The sequence below is a fragment of the Macrobrachium rosenbergii genome, chromosome 12 (genome assembly GCF_040412425.1).
Source record: "Macrobrachium rosenbergii isolate ZJJX-2024 chromosome 12, ASM4041242v1, whole genome shotgun sequence".
Taxonomy (NCBI): Eukaryota; Metazoa; Arthropoda; class Malacostraca; order Decapoda; family Palaemonidae; genus Macrobrachium; species Macrobrachium rosenbergii.
The window spans coordinates 84832215-84849091 of NC_089752.1; the positions used below are offsets into that span (position 1 = coordinate 84832215).

The 16877-nt window shown below is 42.0% G+C and overlaps 1 protein-coding gene across 1 annotated transcript in view; it reads right to left on the reverse strand.

Annotated features, from left to right (window-relative positions):
- Nucleotides 1–16877, reverse strand: part of LOC136843747 (probable ATP-dependent RNA helicase vasa-like) — a 711228-nt gene that overhangs the window by 560262 nt on the left and 134089 nt on the right. The window contains exon 5 of the mRNA XM_067112404.1: nucleotides 618–672. Within this exon, the coding sequence (XP_066968505.1) occupies nucleotides 618–672 (55 nt within the window). The remainder of the gene's footprint in view (nucleotides 1–617; nucleotides 673–16877) is intronic.

Consider the following 16877-nt stretch of genomic DNA (forward strand, 5'->3'; position numbering starts at 1 on the left):
GTACAGTATTATTATTGATTTACATGATTTTTTAATGCTATTATACAATAAATATGAAAATACAGAATACTATTGCTATAAGAAAAAGACAAAAAAAAAAATCTGCATCCGCGAATATGGAGTTTCCCGCGAATATTTTTATAGATATGTTCCATGGAAAAACCCGCGAATGCGTGAGTTTCCCGCAAATTTTTTTTAGATAGGTTCCATAGAAAAACCCCCTCACCACGTCAAGGTGGTCCCATAGTGGGGGGGGGAGGGGAAGCAAGAAAACTTAATAGAAGGAAGAGTAAAAGGATGAAAGATTCCCAATGTTTGGTTGAACCCACTGCAAAGATGGAAAGCACAATAGGGCCCCCAATCACGACAAGAGGTTGGGATCAGGGGGGAAGTCTCATGAAACAGTGGTTGTTCACAAAAATTTTAAATCCAACTTAAGAACTATCAATTTGCAGATTATTTATTATTTTATAACACCACATAACTGGAACACCATAAACTGATTTTCCTATTTATTACACAACACTACTACAGCTGCAAATGTAATAGGACTTTTTTTTATTCTATCAAGAACAAAAAATATAAAATTGTAAAATATGCTTTGGTTCAAATCTTACCTTTAATTTGTGAATTATCAGAGCAATCCCTGGATAAGTGTCCCTCCTTTCCACACTGTAACAAAAAGAAATGTATTACTAAGTAGCAGTATTAAGTAGTTTAACCAGACCACTGAGCTGACTTCAGCTCTCATAGGGCTGGCCTGAAGGATTAGAATAAAATACCATGTCTAGGCCTAAGGCCAAGCACTGGGACCCAATAGGTCACTCAGGACGATGATGAATGAATTAAAATCAAATTAAAAACTGCACATAGGGACATGTTCTCATACTGTAACACATACACACACATACATTAACTCATGCTTTCACACTAAAAAGGTATTATTTAGATTCATAAGCAGTTACGTAATACTTCAAAAAAAAAGTTAAATGACAAATGCTATAAGGATTTTTGTGCTATTATTATTTACTTATTTTTATATTTTATTAATTAAATCACAGTTCCTCACAAATAAAATCGGAATGAATGAAAATGTAAAAGATTTTGACAATTTCCTTCATTGATTTATTTCCAAAAGTTAACAGTCACTGTTGGTCATACTTTGGACACTTGCACAACACATGTCTAACCCTTATTATCAACCTGTACTTTGAGCAATTGAGAGCTGGGCCACGTGGGCTGCTCATTAACCCTTAAACGCCTAATGGACGTACCATACGTCGACGAAAATTGTCTGTTGGATGTCAAGTGGACGTACCATACGTCGACCAAAAATACTTTTTTTAAATATTCGCAGAAAAATAATTATAGGCCTAGTTTGCGGAAGGTTTCAAATCACGCGCCTTGAGGGATGCTGGGAGTTCACGGATCAAGCTGTTGTTTTGTTTATAAGCGTCGCCCAGACGCCGCATGCGTGAATTCCTCCTCCTCCGCACCAGACAGCATCAGCGTCGGACCGTCGAGAGCGATTTTTGACGCATCCGTGTTTTGCAGAACTTTGGCGAGTGTTTGCGTATTTGTGCTGCAACAGGACGTTTGCAGAGATGTCTCAAAGCCGTCAGGACTGTAAACGGAGCATACTGCCTGTCGGTAGTGAGCGTGTGAGACGAGTTTTAGACTGGGATGCTGGAGAAGGACCCAGCAGCCAAAGTGACCCAGCTTCTCAGCGCCGTGTTGTTCCCCCACGTGTGACCGAAGGCGACCAAGGACCACATTCCGTGCCTTTTAAGACCCCTAAGAAGCATCGGGGTGTCCTGAGGGGCATCTGTAAATTTTTGAAAAAAACTTTTTCCTTCGCTGAAAATCCTGGCATTTCTTGAGTCACCTTGTCGTAATTTTTTTGCAGTTTTATATTATTCGTTATATAAAGTGTTATACATCAAAATGTGCACAATTTCATGTAGAATACAACAAAAAATAAATCATGCTTTTAGCTTTTACCATTTTTGAAATATTTTCATAAAAATAACGATAAATAGAAAAAAATCAACCTTCGGTCAACTTTAACTCGATCGAAATGGTAAAAAAATGCAATTGTAAGCTAAAAAACTTACTGTCTAGTAATATTCAATCAATTTCCTTCATTTTGAAACAATTGGAAAGTCTCTAGCACAATATTTCGATTTATATGGTGAATTTTTGAAAAAACTTTTTTTTATGTCCGCGCGTTACGAATTCATGCATCATTTTGTGATAATATTTTCTCTGTGTTGCTTTAATCGTTTTACAATCTGTTATATACCAAAATCATCGCAATTTAGTGTACAATACAACTAAAAAAAATTAACTCATTAGCTTTAACCGATTTGCTTACAGCGCGATTTGTATACAATTATATACGAGTTTTTTTTTTCGCTGTCATATATTCCAATATTTATATATGATTATGATATTTTTTTTCATTTCTGATGTTTGCATACTAGACTTCAGGCAATGAGAAAAAAAGGAGCCAAAAATGAACTCTTAATCTTAAAAACTAAGCGTGCTGTGATTTTTTGAAAAAAACTTTTTCCGCTTCGGTGCTAGCTCCCGAACGCCGCCGGCATACGGGAGACGTTTTTGTAAATAGGGCTTCGGCGTTTAAGGGTTAAGTGTCCATGTGACAGACGAGTGGGTGGATGGATGGATGGATGGATGGATGTATGATATTTAGGGCAAAAGCCCAGGCACTGGGGCCAAGAAGGCCATTCAGTGCCGTAATGAAGAAAAAATAAATCATGTTAAGGATATGAATTCATGAAGGAAATGATTAATAAATAAAATGAAGCGATGTGACCAATAAATAAAGGTGTGAAGTTTAATGAATGATGTGATATATACATAATAAAAAATTTAATGTCATTTAAAATTCTATGTGATGTAATAAATATATTAAGGAATAAATTAAATATTGTTAAAAATTTTTACACACTTTAAAAAAAGAGATGATAGCAGAAATATCTGCTTCATCTCCCAAAATATCAGAGAGGGATTTACCCTGGAAATATCTTTCTCTTTGCTTAAAATATCTGGGGCACACCACCAGAATGTGCTCCACTGTTAGTGTCTCATCACAGTCACAGTAAGCACACTCTGGAGGGCTGCTTCCTTCTAAACTAAACTGATGGGTTAGACGAGTGTGACCAATCCTTAATCTGGTTAAAATAACCTCTGTTCATCTGTCAAGTTGGAATGACAAAGACCACGGTAGTATATTATCAATAATATTTCTATATTTCTTATTATTGGCAAGAAGAGGAGAAGTCCACCTTTCTTGCCATTTACTTAAAACATAAGATCTAATAGGACCTTTTAGGTCTGTATGAAGCACTTTTCTGAAAGAGGTTTCTGATAAAATACTAACACCTTTCGCTTCCCTGTCTGCCATCTCGTTTCCGCGAATCCCCATGTGAGAAGGGACCCAACACAAAGAGACTGATTTACACCGACAATAGATACGAAAAAGCCACTCCTGAACTTTTTGAATTAATGGATGAAAGCTATTAAATTTTTTAATAGCTTCTAAGGTGCTCTATTAGAGTCACTACTTTGAAAAACTAAATCTAGGGCAGACACTATAGCTGTTAATTCAGCAGTAAATATTGATGCAGAGTCAAGTAATTTAGCCGTGTACGTTGTATCACCCAGGATAACAGCGCAACCAACACCACTATCTGACTTTGATCTTTGTAAAATTAGCATGGGTGATGTCACGCTCTAAGAATTTTCCCCTAGTCTCTTCTTCAGTGCAGTCTTTTTGTTAAACAATTTCTTACTTAATAATTATTCCGGAATAAGCCATGGAGGATTTTCAGGATATCCTACTTCCAGGACTTTCTGGGATTTAAGATGATTATTCCTAACATCCTCATTCAGTTGAATTTGGAATGGTTTAGAAGCTCTTGTACCAGAAAAACTTCGAGTCTGTTTCCTTTAGTATTTGAAAGGAGGGATTTTTGGGAGCAATTTTCATTCTAGCCACATATCGCAACCCTAGCCCTTGCCTTCTTAGATCAAAGGGAAAATGATCTGTATCAACGTATATGCTTTCAACAGGAGAAGTTCTAAAAGCCACTGAGCATATTCTCAACCCCATGATGAGTACAACATCCAGTTCCTTTAGCTTGGTTTTACAGGCTAAGGAATAAATTTGACAGCCATAGTCTAGCTTAGACTGACAAGAGTGTCAAATAGCCTTAGAAGAGATTTTGTATCAGGCGCCCACCTAAATCCAGAAACAAACTTTAAAATATTCATAGATTGTTTAACATTAATCTTTAGGGAATTTATATGGCTAGCCCATGTTAATTTATGGTGAATAGTCATCCCCAGAAATTTTACTTCATTTTCGTAAGGAAGGATAGACCCTTTTAAACTAAGTGTGGGAACCTCTTCCATATGCCGGCACCTGGTGAATCTTACTGCAACTGTTTTGGAAGAGGAGAATTTGAAACTATTCTCGTCAGCCCACTTAGTAATAGCAATAATAGACCTTTGCAAATGTTTACATACAGACAAGGAATCATACCCTGTGCAGTATGTTGCAAGGTCAAGCGAGCATTTAACAGGGGGCAAAATTTTTTCAACCACACTATTTATTGCCACCGAAAAGTGTGTTACACTTAAAACACTTCCTTGGGGAACTCCTTCCTCCTGCATAAAAGGTTGGGAGAAGGAGTTTCCAACTCTTACCTTAAAAAGTCTGTCTGTTAAAAAGGAATATATAAACCTGATCATTCTTCCACATATGCCCATCTTGTATAATTGTTTCATGATACCAATTCTCCAGGTAGTGTCATATGCTTTCTCTAAGTCAAAAAATATGCCAATGGTCTGACATTGTTTGACGAATCCTTGCTGGATTTGGTTGGTCAGCCTCAGCAGGGGATCAAGGGTGGAGCAGTTTTTCTGAAACCAAATAGCTGGTGGCTTGGGAAGCATCTTTATTAAGCTTTTTAATAGGAACAATTAAAGGATTTTGACAAAGGAAAAATCTATTTCTGGGGGAAGACCTGTGTCACCCGGTGAAATTGGTTCCATCAAGCACATTTCTAGGTATAACAATTGCTAAAAATACCAGAGAAAAAGCTATCAAGAATGCCGGGGTTACTACCCCCAGTTCGCTCATCTATTAATTAAAAATAGATGTCGGTATACACAAAGGGTGAGTGTTGCCACTGCCACAGGCCTCTGCCCTGTAGAGATCTCCAATCTCAAAATCCTGGAAAGAGAGGGGCCATCACATACCCAACGCCCATCGCCCGGCCAACCAACACCTCAGCCGCCATTTTAGCTTCATTCCAGGTTAGCATCCTCCCCCCAAACTTGGTATGTCAAACAGGGTGGGAAAGGAGAATAGCGGTGGGTCACCGGGTGACACAGGTCTTTCCCCAGAAATAGATTTTTCCTTTGTCAAAATCCCTTTTCTGGGTTTGACCTGTGTCACCCGGTGAAATAGTAACAGAGAATCATACAAAGCTTGGTGAAACCCCTCAACAACTACTGTGATGGAGATAAATAAAACTATCAATAAATACTGAGTTTAATTATCCAAGTAGCAAAAATAGGATATGATAAATAATACAGGATAAGACATGGTCAATAACATGGGGCAAATATACACAAAATACTGGTTAATACCAAGACACTTAAATGCTAACACAAGAGAATAATGACAATATACAACATGGTCAGGAGACAGGCTGTGAAGCATGCCTGACCTAAGAACAGACGGCAAGGTAAGTAAACGAGGCAGGTAGGTGAGAGAGGAAGGGACAGGAAAACTAAGATTGCATAGGTTAATCTAGGGCGGAAGGGACAATACTTCCTGCAGCCACTGTGGAAAATTTTAGGGCCTCTAGAGATTATAGATAGTGGCGTTTGAATACTGATGGTGATTTCCAACCCGTATATTTTTTAAGATCTTCAAAGTTCATATTATGAAAATAATTAGTGGAGGTGGCCACTGCTCGGATATCATGAACCTTAGGTACTGAATCCGGGTTTGCTTGTTTAATAAAATACAGTATTTGTTGTCTGATGGCCTTTAAGGAAAGGGTTCCTCCCTTTTCCCTGACAAAAAGAGGGCCAGACAGTACATTAGAAGTTCTATGTAAATAAGCCTTAAAAGTAGTGACTGGACATAAGGACAGATCCTGTGGAAGGGAGATAACCTTCCAAGGGGACCATCTATCTTGTGGATCTTCATTCTTAGCTAAAAATTTTTGATCCGGGGATAGCAGAACTTCTCCTGACGGGAGGAAATCAACATGGTTCGGTTCTCTAGAGAGAGCGGACAGTTCAGAAATTCTGGCACCTGAAGCTAGGCTAATTAAGAATAACGTTTTCCTTAACAGACTCAAATATGGACACTGTTCATTATCAGTGTCCGATGCTAACTTCAGCACGTCATTTAAGAACCAGGAAACCGTGTGTGGACGGGTTGCTGGTCTAAGACGAGCGCATGCTCTAGGGATTGATGAAAAATATGAGTCCGTTAAGTCAATATTGAAACCATGTAAAAATATCTTTTTTAAAGCTGACTTTGCTGTAGTAATAGTACTAGAGGCCAGTCCTTTTTCAAATAATGACCTGAAGAACGAGATTGCAAGATTCGTGGTCATCACTTTAGCTTCAGATTCTTTCAGGAATAATGCTAACTTTTTAACTGCTGAATCATACTGTCTGAGAGTAGAGTCCCTTTTATCTGATTCTAAGAACAATGTATTAACAGGATCAATATTAGCATCCCTCTGAGCACCAAATTTCATGAAGTCCATAAAGCCAGGCCATTTACAATTCTTGAGGAAGCTGACACAGTCCGAGTTTGTACTATTTGAGTCAACTTTGGCCTGGGGATTTGAATACACCGGAGTTTCAACTCTAGAAGAAGAGGAAACCAACTGCTCTTCGGCCAGTTGGGTGCCACCAGGGCCACTTGACCTTTGAATGACCTGAGCTTGTGCAAAACTTTCATCAACAGGTTTATTGGTGGAAAAAGATAGATTTTCTGCCACATTCCAATCTATTGACATCGCATCTGTGGAGTGAGCAAGAGGGTCCAGATTGGGAGCAACGTAACATGGAAGTTTGTGGTTGCTCTCTGTGGCAAACAGATCTACCTGGAGACCCGGTACCTGACGTCGAATCCACTCGAATGATGTTTTGTCCAGAGACCATTCCGATTCCAGCGGAGTTGTCCTGGACAGAGAATCCGCAATGACATTCCGGACTCCTGCCTGATGGGTGGCTGATAAATGCCAATGGTGCTTTCTTGCCAGGGAGAAAATTGCTATCATCACTTGATTGATCCGGCTCGACTTGGAGCCGCCCCCTGTTTATACAATGCACCACTACTGCACTGTCCAGTACCAGTCTGATATGGATCTGTCTGGATGGACGTAGTTTTTTCAGAGTTAGAAATACTGCCAATGCTTCGAGAATGTTGATATGGAACTGGCGGAACATGGTGGACCACGTTCCTTGAACTTTTCTGTGTTGGGAATATCCTCCCCATCCGCTCAAAGAAGCGTCCGTGTGGATCACCAATGATGGAGGAGGAAACTGGAGGGGTACTGACCTTGATAGACTCTTGACTGACGACCACGGCCGAAGTCTTTTCCTCAACACTAGTGGAATTAGGGACACCTTGTCTCTGAGTCTGTTGTTGGCTCGTCTCCGCCACACACTGTTTATGTCTTTCAGTTTGGCCTTCAGAAGCAGGTCTGCAACAGATGCGAACTGAAGAGAACCTAGGACTCTTTCCTGGGTACGGCGAGTGGCTTTCCTGTTTTTGAGGAACTGCCTGGTGGCTTTGGCTACTTCCCTCCTTTTGGCTGGCGGAAGAGACAGTTTGTGAAAGTCCAGATCCCATTGGATTCCTAGCCACTGAAATCGAGCCTCCGGAACTAGGCGGGATTTCTCCCTGTTTATTTGAAAGCCTAGGGATTCCAGGAAGTTGATCACAATGGCTGTTGCTCTCCGACATTCCTCGGCGTTGGATGCCCAAATTATCCAATCGTCTAGGTATGCGGCTAACATGATCCCCTGGGACCGTAACTGCTGAACTACTGTTTCTGCCAGTTTGGTGAAGATTCTGGGCGCTATGTTGAGCCCGAATGGCATGACTCTGAATGAGTAAGCTTGTTTTCCTAGTCTGAAACCTAGGTAAGGAGAGAAGTTTCTCGCAACCGGGACGTGATAATAGGCGTCGGAAAGATCTATAGAGGTGGTGACGGCTCCACGGGAAGTAGGGTCCGCACCTGCGAGATTGTAAGCATGCGAAATTTGTCGCACTGAATGTAAAGATTGAGACGAGACAAATCTAAGATTACTCTTTGCTGACTGGAGCCTTTCTTCGGAACGCTGAACAGTCTGCCTTGAAATTTCAGGTGTCTCACTTTCTTTATAGCCCTCTTCTGAAGCAGGTCCTTTACAAAGTCCAGGAGGGCTTTGGATGGGGACAGATGGAATCTGACTAGCGGAGGGGGACCTCTGCTCCAGCTCCATCCCAGACCTTTGGAGACTATGCTGTGGGCCCACGGACTGAAGGTCCATCGGTCCCGAAAAAGATACAACCTCCCGCCTACCTGAGGAGACTCATTGGGCGGGAGAGGGCTTACCTCCTCTACCACCCCGGCCTCCTCTCCCTCGAGAGAGGGAACGTGACGCAGCCCTACCTCTGAAGGAGGCTCTGGCTCTGCTTCCCCTTGCGTTCCTGTTAAAGCCACGAAACGCTCCCTGGCTTTCAAACGAGGTGCTGAAAGCCGGAGATGTCACGAAGGTTGGGGAAGCAAGGGTATGCTGAGCAGGCTGCATCAGCACAAACTGTTGTTGGGGCTGGGCCTTTGAAGTTGAAGGCTGACCGACCTGGGAGACCAGTACAGCCTGCAGCATAGTCTGGGTGTGAGGCCTTTTGTACCTCCTGAACCTTTTCCCTGATTTAGCTTGAGGTCCGGCAGACTCGGTGGCCTTCCTTTTGAAGGGAAGACCCCAGCGGGAGCGGAGGCTTTGATTTGCCCTGGTTGCCTCCGCCAGGACATTGTTCACTTCACTTTCAGGGAAGATATTGGCGCCCCAAATAGAGCTCTTCATGAGCCTATTGGGTTCATGCCTTATGGTGGCGTCCGCAAAGATGTGCTTTCGGCAATTCATCCTCGCCACAATAAAGTCGTACAGGTCCGCCTGGAATCCCGCCAACAGGGATTTAGTTAGGACCTGGAAGAGAGGTTCTTCGTTGTAAGTCACCACCGTTGCCTCCGTCAGACACAAGGAATGCATGGAGTGACTCAATCTGCACCTGGCCTCGAATTCAGCTTTTAGAAGAGCCTCCGGAATCTTGGGAAGCTGTTTGTTGAACAGGGATGAAGCGCACTCGGGGTCGAGTTTGCCCACCGTGAACGTGGCTGGAGCTCCCAACCAAAATTCCGAACCTCCGGGGAAGACAAGAGAAGTGGGATCTGTCTCCCGGAGTTGAGGCAGCGGTTTCCCTCGATGCCTGCCTGACAAGTCAGCAGAGCTACCTTAGACATGCAGGGGGTAGGGACAGCATCACCCAACGAGAACATAGTGAAGGTCCCTTTGAAGGGGTTAAGTTTAGTGTTCTCCACCTCCCACTCCGTGAGAGTGCGCACCAAGGCGGATTGGGCTTGGTCCATAGGAGAGATGACTGTCTCCTTCGGGACCTTGTCTGATCTGATCCAAGCTTCTTCCGTGAGTCTGGCATAGCCTGGGTAGGGAGGCACCAGGTCGGGTGGGAAGAACTCCAGTTCTTCCAACCTGCGTGTACCCAACCTTCAATAGTAAGAGTATCTTCATGCCGAGGGGCATGAAGAGCCAGACGCCAAGGGTTTCCCTTATCAAAGGGATGAAGACTGGAGGCATCCGGAACAGCGTACGTTTGTGCCGCCACTCCGGAGCGCATAAACCCGGAGAGCAAGTTCTCCTGGTTCTGCATCCTCTCAGCTAAAGACTTCCAAGAATCATCTGAAGTCTTCCAGTTCAAAGCGAGCCGAGAAGAAAGGTCATTCATCCTGGCTTCAACCTTCTCGTCAAGCTTCTGCAAGAGAAACTCTGCAAAAGCCTCAGGGTCAAAGTTAGGTTGAGGGGGACTCACCTTAACCGCCCTGGATCTCGACCCCTTGGCAGGGGGAGTAGCCTTACTAGTTGAAGCCACCGGACTAAGAGCCCGTGACGACTTCGAGGGAGCTACAGGATTAGACCTGTGAGGCCTAGAGGACTTGGATAAGCCCTTCGTTTTCAAGGTTTTCACCTTGGGGACAGTAGACCTCAATCTGTCTTCCAGGTAAGCAGATTTCTGGAAACCCTGAAATGAAGAGGAGGAGGAAGAAGGAGAATTGAAAAGGGAACCCGCTCCCCCTGCCTCACTCACCTCCCTACCTTCTACCTGGTCCGGCTCGACGTTCATAGGTTCCAGATTTATATTGATGGCCGCCACCTCTTCTGCCACCTCTCCGCATACGTTGTCGTCTTGGGAGGGCTGCGTCTCCTCCCGGATCTGCTCTATCAAGGGGGCGGCTACTTCCGCCGGAACTGTGGCTGAGATCCGGGCGGTGGGGTAGAGGAGATTGCAAATCCCCTCTGAAAGGATGTAGGGCTTCCCCGACGGGACGTTCCTCCCAAACCCGCCGACCCAGACCTTCAGGGTCGCCGGCGAAGAGTTGCGGGAACTACGGTCAGACTGAAAGAGAAGAAAAGCTTACTAGCACGATCTCCAACCGCCATATCCATCAATATAAGCCATGAAGTCAAAGTGAGACTAAAGGTTAGCGGACTTGAAGCTTACTGACTCATCCAACACCTGCTCGTACAGAGCGTAGCACACCTCACAGCCGTCTGGGTGCCAGACGATCAGGTCCCTGACGCGAACCGCACAGCCGGAGTGGGAGCGGCACACCACATGGCCGCAGGGCTGCTGGAGGACCGCCGTACACCCAGGCTCCTGACATCGTACCACCTGTAAGTGGATAGATGATACATCAGTATGCTAGTTAAGGCTCGCCGGAGTAGGGCCGGCGGAGATAATATACCTCAACCTAATATGGGTGACGGAGCATGCTTGCAGTCAATCTGAAACCCGCCGGAGAGACTCCGACTGAATAAAGATAATATACAATACATGAATATCAATAAGTTATGGACCGCCGGAGCCGGTCCGGCGGTAACAGTACAACTTAACCTAGGATCATGCATCATGACAATTATAATATGATTACAGTATAATTAAATAAACACCGCCGGAATCCGGCAGTGGTATGGTAAAGAAAGCTATAGAACGGTCAACTAAATCTGTAAACAGCAGTACTTTGTTGGTTATGATACTCCGCCCTGGTTGACTCGGAAATCCCGTTACTCCATACCTATGGTAGCGGCGGAGGAGGCGGAGAGGAGACCTCAAAACTGGCTCAACTCTCAACGCCTGTGGCGGGGATCTGCCAACCAACCAAAACCATACCCACTGGAGTGGTAACATGTACAAAACAACGGGAAACCTGACAAACCCGGCGGAGAATGAACCTAGCAGAAGCCAGGATAGTGTCCCTGGACTTGTGTTCGGTGCTCTGGCTAACACTCTAGCGAACAAATGAAACACTAACAGAATGGCGGAAACGAAAGGCGGAGGCCAGACAGGTGGGTAACACTATCTGGACGCTGGCTGAAACTCCCCACGGGGTGTCAGTCATAAGTGATCGACGTCCCTCACGCGGGGAGAAGTCAGGGTCACACGCCAAAAGCTAAGGAACAGGGAGGAAATAACAAAATGGAGGGGGCCGAGAAGCGGTGGCCAGGTGGGTGGGAAACACCCCCTGGACACCTAAAGAAACTCCCCACGGGGTGCCGGTCGTGGAGACCGACGTCCCTCGCGCAGGGAGAAACTAGGGACACCCGCCAAATGTTAAAGAATGGGTAAGGAAGGGCTAGGCTAACTACATGAAAAGAACGTGCAACCTTCGACTCCAGACCGCCCCCCACCGTCAAAAATTTTTGACTTGGGAGAAGGTTAACAGAGGTATGGAAGGGGGGGAGTGGGGGAGAGAAATTCCACGCAAGGTCTGGCCACACCCTCCAACTCCGACAGCCTGGTCAGGTGGGGGGCTAAGTAATGAGGAGACCCTCACCATTCTAACCTACCTCTCGAAAACCAACTGGTCTGGATAGGTAGGCTAAAACAGGGGAGGGGGGGGTCTCCAAAGCCTAATAACACCCTCCAAAAACATGACGGCATGGACAGGTGGGCCAAGAGAACGAGGAACTCCCTCAACCATCCAACACCTCCCTCCAAGCCTCAACACGACCTGGTCGGGGGAGCTAGGAAGCATGAGGGTCATGATAGGCGCCTAACCTAAGTAGCCTAGCCCTCCGATTGCAGGCGAGCGGGCTAGGCCAGAATACCCATCAAAGAAACTACCAGACTCAAAGTACTAAGAAAAGCTAACCTAATGATGTGTGAAATATAAATATATATAAAATAAATGCACAGAAATTTATAATATATAAAAGACTCGTGCTGTAGAGAGGGCCTAACAACTCGCGACATGGTAAACGCGGGTGATACGAAAATGGCCGACCCTAATGCTGAATCCAAAACATTTTAAATCCAAAAATATACATGTCATCCATCACCGTATATATCAGGAAAGATCATGAGCAAAACAGTACCATCTTGGAGAATGTATTCCTTCGCCGCGAGAGGAAGGTGCCCAGGGAAAAGGAATATTTATGATCAGAAAGGCAGGAGGGGAAAGCCTCCAACACTAGCCTAGATCCGTAAAGATACAGGCACAACATCCCCCGCCAGCGAAAGAACAATTCGCCAAAAAGAACTTCCTGAAGGGGCAAAAATACCTAACAATATCTAAAATAAATAACAGTGTAAAACACAAGCAGAATTTCACTGCTAAAGCCACATGAAGACTAAGGGTTAACAAGGCCGAGGCGAAGCGATCGCGGATGACCACACCGTGTTATTTAACCCCGTAATTATTGAATTAAAGGTCAAACAAGAAGCCTCTATAAGAAAAAACCCCAAAAGATGGTACTTAACCCTTAAACGCCTATTGGACGTATCATACGTCGACTAAAATTGTCTGTTGGGTGCCAAGTGGACGTACCGTACGTCGACTACAAAAAATTTCAACCTTCGGTCAACTTTGACTCGACCGAAATGGTCGAAAAACGCAATTGTAAGCTAAAACTCTTACATTCTAGTAATAATCAATCATGTACCTTCATTTTGCAACAAATTGGAAGTCTCTAGCACAATATTTCGATTTATGGTGAATTTTTGAAAAAAACTTTTTTCTTACGCACGGGCGGTAACTCAGCCGAAAATTTCATAAATTTTTTCGTCATTTTGTCGTAATTTTTGCACTGTTCTATATTAGCCTTTACATAAAGTTTTATATATGAAAATTTGCGCAATTTTATGTACAATACAGCAAAATACAACCCATGGTTGTAGCTTTTATCAGTTTGGAAATATTTTCATATAAACCACAATAACTGCCAAAATTTCAACCTTCGGTCAACTTTGACTCGAGTGAAATGGTAAAAAAACGCAATTTTAAGCTAAAACTCTTACGATCTAGTAATATTCAATCATTTACTGTCATTTTGCAATAAATTGGAAGTCTCTAGCACAATATTTCGATTTATGGTGGATTTTTGAAAAAAATTTTCCTTATGTCCGCGCCAGAAATTCTTTTGTCACGTTGTTGTAATGTTTGCACCGTTTTATATTAGTCGTTACATAAAGTTTTATATATGGAAATGTGCGCAATTTCATGTACAATACAACAGAAAATAACTCATGGTTGTACCTTTTATCAGTTTTGAAATGTTTTCACATAAATCACGATAACTGCCAAAATTTCAACCTTCGGTCAACTTTAACTCGACCGAAATGATAAAAAACGCAATTGTAAGCTAAAACTCTTACATTCTAGTAATATTCAATCATGTACCTTCATTTTGCAACAAACTGGAAGTCTCTAGCACAATATTTCGATTTATGGTGAATTTCTGAAAAAAAAAATTTTTCCTTACGTCTGCGCGCGGTACCTCGGCCGAACATTTCAGAAATTCTTTCGTCATGTTGTCGAAATGTTTGCATCGTTTTACATTAGTCGTTACATAAACTTTTATATATGAAAATGTGCGCAATTTCATGTAGAATACAACAGAAAATAGCTCATGGTTGTAGCTTTTATCAGTTTTGATATATTTTCACATAAATCACGATAACTGCCAAAATTTCAACCTTCGGTCAACTTTAACTCGACCGAAATGGTAAAAAACGCAATTGTAAGCTAAAACTCTTACATTCTAGTAATATTCAATTGTTTAACTTCATTTTGCAATAAATTGGAAGTCTCTAGCACAATATTTCGATTTATGGTGAATTTTTAAAAAAAAAATTTTTCTTACGTCCGCGCGGTAACTTGGCCGAACATCTCAGAAATTCTTTCGTCTCTTTGTCGTAATATTTGCACCGTTTTATATTAGTCGTTACATAAAGTTTTATATATGAAAATGTGCGCAATTTCATGTACAATACAACAAAAAGTAACTCATGGTTGTAGCTTTTATCAGTTTTGAAATATTTCCATATAAATCACGATAAATAGAAAAATTCGACTTTTGGTCAACTTTAACTCGACCGAAATGGTCGAAAACTGCAATTGTAAGCTAAAACACTTACAGTCTAGTAATATTCAATCAATTAGCTTCATTTTTCAACAAACGTGAAGTCTCTAGCACAATATTTCGATTTATGGTGAATTTTTGAAAAACTTTTTTACATCTGTGCGTTATTAATTCATGCATCATTTTGTGATAATATTTTCTCTGTGTTGCTTTGATCGTTTTAAAATTTGTTATATACCAAAATCATCGCAATTTAGTGTAAAATACAACTAAAAAAATTAACTCATTAGCTTTAACCGTTTTGCTTACAGCGCGATTTGTATACAATTATATACGAGTTTTTTTTTTCGCTGTCATATATTCCAATATTTATATATGATAATGATATTTTTTCATTTCTGATGGTTGCATACTAAACTTCAGGCAATGACAAAAAAATGAGCCAAAAATGAACTCTTAATCTTAAAAACTAAGCGTGCTGTGATTTTTTGAAAAAAACTTTTTTTCCGCTTCGGCGCTAACTCACCGAACGCCGCCGGCATACGGGAGACTTTTTGTAAATAGGGCTTCGGAGTTAAAGGGTTAACTTGGACGAAGAATGGATGGATGTATGATATTTAGGGCAAAAGCCCAGGCACTGGGGCCAACAAGGCCATTCAGCGCCGTAATGGAAAGAAAATAAATTATGTTAAAGTTATGAATTCATGAAGGAAATGATTAATAAATAAAATGAAGTGATGTGACCAATAAATAAGGGTATGAAGTTTAATGAATGATGTGCTATATACAAAAAAAAAATTAATGTCATTAAAATTCTACGTGATGTAATAAATTAAATAAAATTAAATATCGTTAAAAATTTTAATACACTTTAAAAAAGAGATGATAGCAGAAATATCTGCTTCATCTCCCAAAATATCAGACAGGGATTTACCCTGAAAATATCTCTCTCTTTGGTTAAAATATCTGGGGCAGACCACCAGAATGTGCTCCACTGTTAGTGTCTCGTCACAGTAAGCACACTCTGGAGGGCTGCTTCCTTCTAAAATAAACTGATGGGTTAGACGAGTGTGCCCAATCCTTAATCTCGTTAAAATAACCTCTGTTCGTCTGTCAAGCTGGAATGACGAAGACCACGGTAGTACATTATCCCTAATATTTCTATATTTCTTATTATTGGCAAGAAGGAGAAGTCCACCTTTCTTGCCATTTACTTAAAACATAAGATCTAATGGGACCTTTTAGATCTGTATGAGGCACTTTTCTAAAAGAGGTTTCTGATAAAATACTAGCAGCTTTCGCTTCCCTGTCTGCCATCTCGTTTCCGCAAATCCCCATGTGAGAAGGGACCCAACAGAAAGCGACAGATTTACGTCGACAATATATACGAAAAAGCCACTCCTGAACTTTTTCAATTAATGGATGAAAGCTATTAAATTTTTTAATAGCTTCTAAGGTGCTTCTAGAGTCTGAGTATATGACAAAATTAGAGTCACTACTTTGAAAAACTAAATCTAGGGCAGACACTACGGCTGTTAATTCGGCAGTAAATATTGATGCAGAGTCAGGTAATTTAGCTGTGTACGCTGTATCACCAAGGATAACAGCGCAACCAACACCACTATCTGACTTAGATCCATCTGTATAAATTTTTGTAAAATTAGTATGGGTAACATCGTGCTCTAAGAATTTTCCCTAATCTCTTCTACAGTGCAGTCCTTTTGTTAAACAGTTTCTTACATATTGATGCTTCTGGGATAAGCCATGGAGGATTTACAGGATATTCTACTTCCAGGACTTTCTGGGATTTAAGGTGATTATTCCTAACATCCTCATTCAGTCGAATTTGGAATGGTTTAGAAGCTCTTGTACCAGAAAAACTTCGAGAGTCTGTTTCCTTTAGTGCTTGAAAGGAGGGATTTTTGGGAGCACTTTTCATTCTAGCCATGTATCGCAACCCTAGCTCTTGCCTTCTTAGATCAAGGGGTAAATGATCTGTGTCGACATAAATGCTTTCAACAGGCGAAGTTCTAAAGCCCTGAGCATATTCTCAACCCCATGTTGTGTACAACATCCAGTTCCTTTAGCTTGGTTTTACAGGCTGAGGAATAAATCTGACAGCCATAGTCTAACTTAGATCGACACAGAGAGTCATATAGCCTCAGAAGGGATTT